Source organism: Parambassis ranga, chromosome 8 (genome assembly GCF_900634625.1).
Source record: "Parambassis ranga chromosome 8, fParRan2.1, whole genome shotgun sequence".
In the NCBI taxonomy this organism is placed as follows: Eukaryota; Metazoa; Chordata; class Actinopteri; family Ambassidae; genus Parambassis; species Parambassis ranga.
In genome coordinates, this window is record NC_041029.1 from 11,360,389 (window position 1) to 11,371,284 (window position 10,896).

General features: G+C 41.6%; 2 protein-coding genes across 2 annotated transcripts; one reads left to right on the forward strand and one right to left on the reverse strand.

Annotated features, from left to right (window-relative positions):
- Positions 1–4,041: 4,041 nt before the first annotated feature.
- On the forward strand, positions 4,042–5,566 carry hsd17b1 (hydroxysteroid (17-beta) dehydrogenase 1). Its single transcript, XM_028412542.1, has 6 exons — positions 4,042–4,138; positions 4,229–4,390; positions 4,459–4,638; positions 4,721–4,814; positions 4,887–5,070; positions 5,411–5,566. The coding sequence occupies exons 1-6, from the start codon at positions 4,042–4,044 to the stop codon at positions 5,564–5,566; spliced, it is 873 nt and encodes a 290-aa protein (XP_028268343.1).
- Positions 5,567–6,578: 1,012 nt separating this feature from the next.
- igfals (insulin-like growth factor binding protein, acid labile subunit) lies at positions 6,579–8,914 on the reverse strand. The gene is made up of 2 exons (XM_028412956.1): positions 8,783–8,914; positions 6,579–8,690 (listed from the first exon to the last, which is right to left on the reverse strand). The coding sequence occupies exon 2, from the start codon at positions 8,683–8,685 to the stop codon at positions 6,952–6,954; it is 1,734 nt and encodes a 577-aa protein (XP_028268757.1). The 5' UTR covers positions 8,686–8,690; positions 8,783–8,914; the 3' UTR covers positions 6,579–6,951.
- Between the last annotated feature and the right edge of the window lie 1,982 nt (positions 8,915–10,896).

Sequence of the window (10,896 nt, forward strand, 5' to 3'; positions counted from 1 at the left end):
CACTTGTCTCCGACTGTGTTTTTCCAGCCAGGCCATGAATTTGACCCAGCAAACCTCCGCTGATCATATCTGCGTCTCCTGTGAATATTCCTGTGTATGTTATCTTACGAGCTGGATCTCGCAGTGGAACAAGCCTCTGATACATAGTTCAGATACATTTGTGCCAGTCAACCAAACAAATGTCTCCATGATGGTGCAGCTGCAGGAGGTATGCAGCAAAACTGTCCCGCTTTGACCCACTGCTTCCAGTCATGGCTGCACATATCAATGCTGTGGGCTGAGTGCAGGTCAGGTCTAGTCCCAGCACAGAAAAAATAGAAAAATCACAGGAACAGGATGTCCCCAACATAAAGAAAGAACGAGTCCAACAGTTGATTCAAGACAGGGGATATGTTTCCCATGACTCAATGCTAGCCATTTCCTGGAGAGCTGAGGTTTTGTAAGCGGGTCCTGTGGAATGCCAAAGCAGCAGGTCAAGCAGTGGCCCTGAGGGTTATGGCTGACGTAAAGCCTCATGTCCAGCAGGGCGCTTTAAGCCCTGCATGATCTCAAGTATCTAAAACATACACACATAAAATATGATGTTTCTCAGGACATGAGCGGCCTTTGGCCCTGCTCTGACCTGACTCTCTGATCCCACAGCTCATTCACCTGAAACATTTATGACTATATTGTCTTTCTTACCATCTTTAATTTTGCAGCTGAATTATGGACAATTTTATCTAGCTTCAGGAGATTTGGTTCTGCCTTGGTATATGTGAAACCATTCATACTTTCCACACATCCTCTCCTGTTTCAGCCATGATGGTTTTACCAGGAAAAGAGTAAGCCCCCTTCATTCTACATTAGCTTGTGAAAAACACAGTGTGAGTTTCTCAGGCTCTCTCTTTACCCTTTATTGAAGTAACCCCGGTCGGTAGTCAGAACAGAACGATTCATCAAAGCCTCATCTCTCATCAGTTGGCAGGTTATAAGCAGGCGTATAAAGTTATAGCTGCTAGCTTCGGGTTTTTATCATCCTAGATGAAATTCTCAGAGGAGGGAATTCTTTCGGTCTCCCACTGGTCCTGTTCACTGAATGGATTTTACAGAACAGTGGATGCTTTCTATTTTTAACACACATACCCGGAACTGTTATGCTCAACTTCAACAACACAAACAGTTCACTTCTTATAGAACTGAAGGAGATAATATTGAAAATGGCAGAAAGGTCACAGACACTGACTCTTTGTATCACTGTCAGGCTGATTTAGATAGATTCATTTGATATCATCCTGTAACTTATTGACACAGAGACACTTGCAATTAAATTATAAAAGATTCTGTAGGAAATACTATGTTCTGCAGCATTTGTGCGAGCACATTTGAATGACTGTAGAAAGTGTTAGAGAATGTGTTACACATTTGTGCTACGCTAAGCTGTCACTGCTGTGAATAAATGAATGAATACTGATACAGTATATATGTAAAAATGTGGCTTCCATAGCTGGCTAGTTACATGCATTTCAAATAATAATGTAAATCTGCAATGTTGCACAAAATACCAAAGCTAGCTGTCTGTTGTCTCAGCATACCTCAGAGCCATCCACAGTCTGCTTCCTGCAACCTGCTTGCTCATCCAGCAACCAGGCTCTGCAGCAGCATACCAGCTCTGCTTCTGCTCTCTAAAGTTCATGAAGTTTAAAGAAGAATTCTCATTAAGTCCGAACCTGCCATCCAGCTGGGGCCTTTCTGTGTGGACTATGCACGTTCTCCCCGTGCATGCCTGGGTTTCCTCCGGGTACTCTGTCTTCCTCCCACATTCCAGAGACGCATGTTAGATTAATTGGCAACTTTGAATTTGCCCATAGGAGTGAGTGTGAACGGTTGTGGGTATCAAATGGTCCTAGGATATCTTATTTCCTGTAAATTCTAATAAATATGTCTCTTGTATATGTGTGACATATTCATAAATATAGCATAGCAATCAGGTATCAGGCATTTATACAATGCATTTACTGTTAAATTCCATTACTTTAACTAATCTTAGTAAATCGTATCTGGGAACATTTGTGTGCTATCTTCTGCAGCACATCTACGACATTTTGTTTCAGACATTCTTATGTTATCATGAAATATATTAGTTTGGTTGCACCTTTACAGGGAAGCCTCTTCTTCTTCTTCTTCTTCATACCAGCCTGATGGAGAAGCTATTCTTGGTCATATCAGATAATCACAAGAATGTCAGGCAATACTGTCACCTTTTTACATTAAGAACATATCAGCTTTCTGGTCTATGAACCTGTTGACAAATCCCTGAGGATGATCTGATTCACGTCAGCAGTAAAATTAGCCTCATTTAACTCTGTTGCCAGGTATACAGTAGCGTGACATTAGCTTAGCCACATCCACCGCAACACGCCTTCAGCTGTTTCACTTCTGCATTCTGCTCTCACATGGGACATCCTGTCGGGCACATCTGCAGCTGCTCTGTGTGAATCACAGAACTTGTCCTGTTCTTACACCAACGCACGCATCACATGGGCCTGTTGTGGAACGGCACAGTCCAATGTGACTCCCCGTCCTCCACATGCTGGGCACATGAATGAATGACATCAGGGAGCTCCTCTGCTCCTAAATGTATCTTTCACTGTGAAACTATGAGGGCCTTCCTGCTGCTTCATCTGCACGTGGGATATCCTAAACAGCTGTACGGTCTTCAAAAGTCTGTTTACGCTCAGAGCTGTGGGTCAGTCTTGCCCATGAGGCATTTTAAAGGCTTTTCCAGGCCTCTGTGCACCTCCACTAAACCTCCTCTTGATAATTACTGGGCCACAGGGACACTGTAGCCACGTGTAGCAGGAAGCTTCCCAGCTGCAGCAGACCATGGACCACAGACTGAACCATGCTGCCAAAAGACTACTAATGGATGAAGTGCAGCACACCCTCAGAGGAAATTAGCCAACCTTTATTACATAAGTGGATCATCACCTCTCCATAAATACCATGCAATACAACATGTATAAGAATCAAGCTAAACAAGAAGGTTGCACAGTAATAGATGCATTCAGAGCAGCTGTTCAGAAATGTCTGGGCTCAGTCAGTTCAAGGCTTTGAACAATACTTGGGAGTTGTAGGTATTTGAAAGAGGTTCAAGGCCTGCTGTTATCTGTCCCACAGACTCTGGGACAGTGGCCAAGCTGATGCCATCTCGAGGGGAGGAACGCAACAAAATGGCAGGAAATTCCTACTTAGATCGCTGCTCCCATCAGCTGCAGAAATGCTTTTTAAATCAGCCTGCTGAAAAGAGTCATCGTGCAGATGAGAGTGGAGAATGCACAGATAGTTGAAAAATGAACAAAGATAGCAGAAAGAAAGAAAGAAAAGATAAAGAGAGGAGTGTGGCACCTAAAAGTGGGCTGTAGGCTTTTGTCACATAGTGGAAGTCACATGCACATGATGACTTCTTCGCTTTGTTGCTGCTCACATGATCAGTTATTTAACCTGAACCTAAGCTCTGGATTGACTTTTTTATTTTACATTTTTTTTTGTCTCCCTGTTTAATAAGAAATACAGACATTAGTTGGTCTGTACGGCAGACTTGCCTAAAATAGCAACAAGAAAACCAGGCAGAGAAAAGGGTGTGAGGTAAATTTAGAGAACAACACTTATATATACCCCCCCTGATGCCATTAACACAAACCCATTGTACCCCTTTTTGGCTATTGTCAGCATCATCGTCTTTGTGAATGTGGACCAGTGAGACCACCATACCACCATGCTTTGCTGCCACCTGGTGCTCAAACATTGCAGTAATTCACAAACTGGCCATGAATTTCAGTGATTCCCAAAACACAGTGCTGCTTTCCACACCCAAAATAAAAATCAACTACAAGGACATGAGAAAAACTCAACACATACCCCAGGTGGCTGATAACAGGCAGACATGGAGTAGTGACTGGCCTTGATAGTGAAAGACATAAATACAAGCATCCTTTTGTGTGCTTGATTTGGTGGTGGTGTATTCTTTTTCTCCAGCTTCTCTCTATTGAAGGAGCCCTAATGGACAAAAAGGTGGTGTTGATCACAGGTTGCTCCTCAGGCATTGGTCTCAGCCTGGCAGTCAAGTTAGCCTCTGACCCTAACAAGGCATTCAAAGGTAATTACAGCAACAATCTGTCACTCATAATCTGTAAGTGTCTTCTTGATAATCCTTGTCATTTATCATGTGTGAACTCCTGCTGTGTAGTCTATGCCACAATGAGGAACCTGGCTAAGAAGGAGCGTCTTTTAGAGTGTGTGAAAGGCCTCCACAGGGACACCTTGGACATACTCCAAATGGACGTGACTGACCGCCAGTCCATCCTGGATGCGAGAGACAGGGTTGCGGAGAAGAAAGTGGACATTCTCGGTATGTTTCTGTGTCCATTTGCTCTGATAGGATGATGTATGTGTGTGTTAAAGTGTGTGTCCTCTCAGTGTGTAACGCTGGTGTGGGCTTGATGGGGCCACTGGAGGTGCAGTCTCCAGACTCGATGAGGCAGATTCTAGAAGTTAACCTCCTGGGTACCATCCAGACCATCCAGGCCTTCCTGCCAGAGATGAAGGCTCAGGGGCAGGGCCGCATTCTGGTCACAGGCAGCACCGGAGGTCTTCATGGTAAGAAAAAAATAAAGTAGATCACGTTGATGCTCGCTATCATGCATAAAATTGCCAAAATACCCCCTCTTTGTTTACACAGGTCTCCCCTTTAATGAGGTGTACTGTGCCAGTAAATTTGCAATAGAGGGAGCATGCGAGAGTTTGGCTGTCCTATTGCAGCACTTTAAGATCCAGTGAGTTTCAAAGATTTCTACACCTTAAATGTCTCTGAGAGAAGTCTGTTAACCGAAAGCTTCTCCCTGCAGCGTGAGTCTGATCGAGTGTGGTCCGGTCAACACCGACTTCCTGGTCAACCTTCAAAAAGCAGAGCTTGGGGATGAAACTCTCCAACAGGTTGACAGTCAAACAGTCAGTCTCTATGAAAAGTACCTGCAGCACTGCAGCTCTGTTTTCCAGAATGCCGCACAGGACACTGAAGATATCGTAAAGGTATGTTGTGGAATAAAATAGCTTGTAAGTAATGCTCCTATATATCAAACAACAAATTTCACCATTTATATTTTTTTTATTTATGTATTTATTTAAGCAATATTAATGTCAGGAAAAAGAAAATCATAAATATTTTATATTTAATTTGCTGTTTTGATTTTATAATAATTAATTAACAATCAATAATAATCATCCGACAATATTACACAAGGCAATAACACCAATAAATTACATTATCCTGACTGAATGTTTCATTGACCTAGAAAATACCTACAAATGTATAGAATTCTGTGTTCTTCTGAGCTCACCCCATCTGTGCCATGCGTTCTTTGTCTGCAAGGTTTTCCTAGATGCCATCCACTCTCCAAGCCCTGCGTTCAGATACTTCACCAGCAGCATCATGCCACCTCTAACCAAGCTAAAAGTCAGTGAACCAGATGGATCCCAGTACATCAGCACGATGAGCGAAATCATTTTCTCCTCTAAGGAGCAATAATATGGTTGATATTAAACAATATATGTCTAAACACTGTTAAGTTCTCAGAGTGACTCCATGCTCTGGATGTCACTTATTAAAAGGTGCAACCCTTTATCACAAAAAATATGTAAAACATTATATTTCCTGTGAGTGTGAATGGTTGTTTGTCTGCATGTTGCCCTGCAATGAATTGGTGACCTGTCCAGGGTGTACCCTGCCTCTCACCCATAGATAGCTGGGATAGGCCCCCTGTGACCCTGCACAGCGGGTTCCGATAATGTATGGATTATGTTTTCTAGTAATTTCACAGCCTGTGCATTCCTCTCTCTTGATAACATTCCTCCTACAGTAATGCATACTGTTATTGGGATAGGTGTCTATTTTAAAAGTAAGAATGTAATTTTTGATTTAAGCATTAAAAAAATGTAATGCAAATAAAGTTGTTCCACTATAGCAAAGCAAGCTTTGAGTGATATGTTTACTTTAAAAGCAAACAATATACTGTATGTATAAACAGTAATAATATTTAATAGTATTTAGGTTACACAAGGATCAATGGCATTGACTGACTAACCAAAAGAGAAATTTGAAACTAAGGTTAAATTAAAAAGACCTTGTGTTGAAATTCATTAGCATGTGGTGGTCGTTCTTGTATATAGCTCACCTTAAGCGTTAATTAACCCTTAAGCGTTAGTTACCTATTTTATAATCAATAAATGGACTCCCTGTGTCTGCATGTTTTTTTAAGAACACACCAATCTTTTAACCTACAATGCTCACGGCAGCATGCTAGAAATGTTAAAGTCTAAACATGTCAGATGGTTTAGTGAAGCTAGCAGACAAGCTAAGTGTTGGCTTTATTTGTGCATATTATGTTGAGGGTTATTGTCTTGTTGACTTTGCAGTAGCCAAGGCTGTGCTCTTTTTGATTCACAGTTATATGTTTATGTTATATGTTATTTTTAATCCCTTTCCGCCTGTGTTTTATCAGTATAGTAATAATAGTGTTTAAAATCATTATAAAACAAACTTCAAAATTCATGAATTTATTTTTAATTCAGTATTTCCAGCAGATGCAAGGCAGCTACACCAAAGTGTCAAAGTTTTTACAGTGCATCATGCTCTAGTGTTACAATATTACACTTTGTCAGTCCCACAATTACACATTCATATTTAACATGACTCCATAAAGCTGAAGCAAAAGAAATAATATTTTCTGCAAAGGCATCAGATCTACATATTTTATGTTAATACTCTATGTGAAATAATTGCATAAAACACAGAGCAGTGGTGCAGTTCTAATGTGAAAATTAAACTAAATGAAGTTACACTTGTGAGAATATAGGTTGCAAGTTTTTAAATGTATCTGTTGAGTACCAACATGTCTGTGTGTGTCCACTTAGTTAGCAGTTTTGGAAGAGTTCACTGTCTGCATCTCGCAGGTCCTGACCAGCCAGTCGTGCTGGGCTGGCGCATGTGATGTTGTTGTATATGATGATAGTGCGGTCAGGCTCTTCACCTTCTGCGTGTGTCTCCACTCGTCGAGGTATCACTGTTGGATTCCTCAAGCTGTAGTTTCTGAGTGGGAGGGCACTGCAGTCACATTTCCACTTGTTTCCAGACAGCAAAAGTTTTTCCAGACCCTCTGGGAAATCAGGGACCAAGCTTGTCAGAGTGTTGGCTCTCAGGTCCAGGTAGCGCAGCCTTGGAAGAGTCTGCTTTGTGCCATTCTGCAGAAACTGTCGACATTCATTGTTGGACAACAGCAAGTACTCCAGGTTCTTCAGACCGGAGAAGGTGTGGGTTGTGAGAACCTCCAGCTTGTTGAAACTTAAGTCCAGTCCCAACAGGCCTACCAGATCCACAAAACTGTGATATTCCACCACAGAGATGTTGTTGTGTTGAAGGAAAAGCCTCCGCAAGCCAGAGAGTCCAGTGAAAGCTTGAGCTGTGATCCCTGTTAGGCAGCCTCTGTCCAGGTGAAGGCTGTGAAGCTTTGACAGACCTTTGAACACTTGATCTGGCAGACTTTGGAAGCAGCTTCCGGACAGGTTGATGACAGCCACATGAGACAGACCTGTAAAACTACCCACTTGTGCCTCCTGTACTTGATTGTGCTCCAGCTCTAGGACCTCCAGATGACCAAGACCTTCAAAGATCCTCTCCCCAAGAGCTCGAATCTTGTTGTAACTCAGGCACAGTTCTTCTAAGTACTGCAGATCACGGAATGACCTGGGCCTGATTCCAGTGATAGAGTTGTTGGAAAGACGAAGTACATGAAGACTGTGCAGGCCCAGAAAGGTGTCCTCATGTAGAGTGGTCAGTCTGTTATTTGTCAGGTCCAGCCATCTGAGTGACTTCATGCCTACAAAAGCTCTGGGCACTATTGTTACAATCTGATTCTGAGCCAGGTAAAGTTTCTGCAGTTTAGTGAGTTTAACAAACACATTAGCTTTGATGACCTTAAGATAATTTCCTGTCAGATCCAACTCCTTAAGCTCTGCAAGATTTTGGAATAGCTGTGGTTGCAAGTAAGCAAGTCTGTTCCCTGCGAGAACGAGCTCTCGTAGACCCTGCAGGTCATGAAAAGCTGTCTCTGGTAATACTGTTAATGAGTTCCAACCCAGGTTGAGAAGCCACATGTGTGAGAGTCCCGCAAACAGCCTGTCCTCGATGCGACTGATCTGGTTGTTATGAAGACTTAGTGACGCAAGGTTAGGAGTGTTCTGGAAGACTGTACCTGGTAACGCCCGCAGGCGGTTTCGCTCTAGGTGAATGTGCGCTAGCGCCCTGAGACCTTTGAAAGCCTGAGGATCAAGGGTCATCAACTGGCCATTCTGCAGATTCAAAAAATCCAGATTGGTCAGATCTTTAAATGATGTTGCAGGCAGTGAGATGAACAGGTTGCCATCAAGCCAAAGGGAATGAGTGGACGGCGGCATGTCGGTCGGTATTTGGGTTAAGTTGCGAGTGCTGCAGTACATGTTGAGCTCCGAACTGTAGTCATCGTGCAGGCAGGCGCAGGCTTTAGAACAGGGAATGGTATCCTCGGGCACCTTCTCCCCTGTGGTCTCTGGGTCTGGGAACACCAGTGATGTTCCCAGAACCCACACTACCATAAGCACAATGGTTCGCATACCAGCTGTAGGTGGAATATTAGCATCAAAATATAAGCACTCTGCAGTATGATTCGTGACAATTTTCATGTTTAAATACTTAAATTGGATCACTCACCTTAGGTCACAGAGATGTGGAATACTGAATCACTGATCGTTGTGCAATTGTTTGTATGCTGAATGGAAACTCTGCCAAGCCTCCAAACTCTCTTTTAAGTCAGCTGCACAGAATGAGTCCTATTAACCCATTCATTTCCCTTTGGACTTGCCAGTAAGTAGTACATTTTAATGTACCGACCTTTTTCTAGGTTTCTCATTGTACTTTTTTTTTTTCCTGCAGCCTATCCTTAATATGAGTGCTCAATTCAGTGCTATAATCTGATGTCCTTAATAAGTAAACTGTATCAAGGCTGTAAAATGAGAATATGGCCTACATTGACTGAGCTGATCACTGTTTATTTAATGTGTATATTCACTATATTCCACTTAATTGTTACTAGTCTTATCAGCACAAAAACACATCAGCATAAAAACTGTCGATTTTATCTCAATGCAGCTGTGAGAAGATAAGATGAACCCAGCACACCAGACCCTGTAACAAATGTTACACAAAGGAGCACAACTTCTCATTATGACTGAAGTAAATTAAATGTACACTGCTGCCTGGAAGATAACTGAGCTTTATACTTCATAAAAACATGTCACGTAGGGCCATCACTGCCTCATTCAGTTCCAGAGGTCCCATTTCCTAATCACATCTGTGATAATGACTAACTTTTTGTTTACTCTTTTTCTCGGTATCTGGGTTCTTTAGACAACCATGAACGGGTCATGATCTAAAGGACACTGTGTGCTTGCGCATGAATCGACTCGCCCACAGCGCATTCATAATATCACGAAAAAACGTCATGTTGAATATGTAGGCGATGTTTATACATTTTACCCAACAAGTAACTGATTTATATCAGAGATCAAGGTCACATACCCAGTCATGTTAAATAATTAATATTCAAACTAAAATGAGTTTTATATATTCTAGTAAGTTGTGATGGACGAACTTTAATTGACTGTAGCACACATCATTGACACTGAATGTTGTGGACTGCACTGAGGACACAGTACACTCAGTATTTGTAGTTGTGTCTCTTCCCAGTAGAGAGCACTGCTGGTGCATCTAGCTGCATAGTCTGTTATTGTTTGGAAATAAGTCAGAAGCATAGAATGAAGAGATTTCCTTCATATTTAATATAGTGATAGTTAATGGTTTTTATGTTTGTTTACAAAACAGCTAAGAGTCATAGTTTTGTGCACTTATTGAAAACAGTGTTGAGAGTTTTGTTTCAAAGCATAAATCAAACTGCAGTTTTTGCTGCTCTTTCAGCAGCATGTGAACAGGCTGTCAGAGAGAGTCGCTTCATGATAGTGGCACCCCAGACAAACACCTCTAATTGGCTCTTTCTATGGAACTCAACCAGTCACAAAGGTTTGTGCGTTTGCTGTGCGTTTTAATAGTGAGTGACAGACCCTGCTGCTGTGTGGCTGCGCATGTTTGATTCTTCTGGATAGATCAGCTTCTCAAACATTTCTGGATACATTTTTTGCTCCTCAGCTGCTGAGTATGGGCCTGAATGATTTAAAATGCTGTACAGATCACTGCTGAGACCTCACTTTTCAGCAGCTTCTTTTACTTTACTTTATAACATAAGTTATACATGATATATCCCAAAATCATTTAGCCTGCAGCCTTTTCCATCACAGCTATGTTTAACACCTAAAACATATTTAATAACACTAAAAAAATGCATGTATTCATTTTCATTACAACTGGTCATCTACACAACAATAATGTGCCATTAACATATCCTTAGCTAAATAATTCTAAATTTAACAAACCTCCTCTGTATGAAATTTAGTCATATTTATTTTAGTGGATCTTTGGCGTGGGCAGGCCGACTATCTATTAAAACATTATGACTCAGATGTTAGTACTTTTTTTAGTTGTGTGTTTTTGAATAGGCACCTTTCTGAGGATTGTACACAATTTGTAATTCTGGGTAGAAATGAGAGACCTTTGTCAAACACAGAACCTTGTGTGATAACCATGATTTACCATGGTAATACCTACTGTATTTTTTTTTTTTTTGCAAAACAAAGACAGCCGCAGTGCAATCCCAAGTGCAGCTCTGATAAGCACATAAAAGGCAGCTGAATGTAGTAAACTGAACCTCTGGA

What these genes read in the sequence shown, in the direction of transcription:
- hsd17b1 (XM_028412542.1), top strand. Translation starts at nt 4,042, where the DNA reads ATGGACAAAAAGGTGGTGTTGATCACAGGTTGCTCCTCAGGCATTGGT. An exon ending in GAAGAAAGTGGACATTCTCG is followed by an intron (nt 4,391 to 4,458) that starts GTATGTTTCTGT and finishes GTGTCCTCTCAG; the next exon opens with TGTGTAACGCTGGTGTGGGC. An exon ending in CAGCACCGGAGGTCTTCATG is followed by an intron (nt 4,639 to 4,720) that starts GTAAGAAAAAAA and finishes TTGTTTACACAG; the next exon opens with GTCTCCCCTTTAATGAGGTG.
- igfals (XM_028412956.1), bottom strand. Translation starts at nt 8,685, where the DNA reads ATGCGAACCATTGTGCTTATGGTAGTGTGGGTTCTGGGAACATCACTG.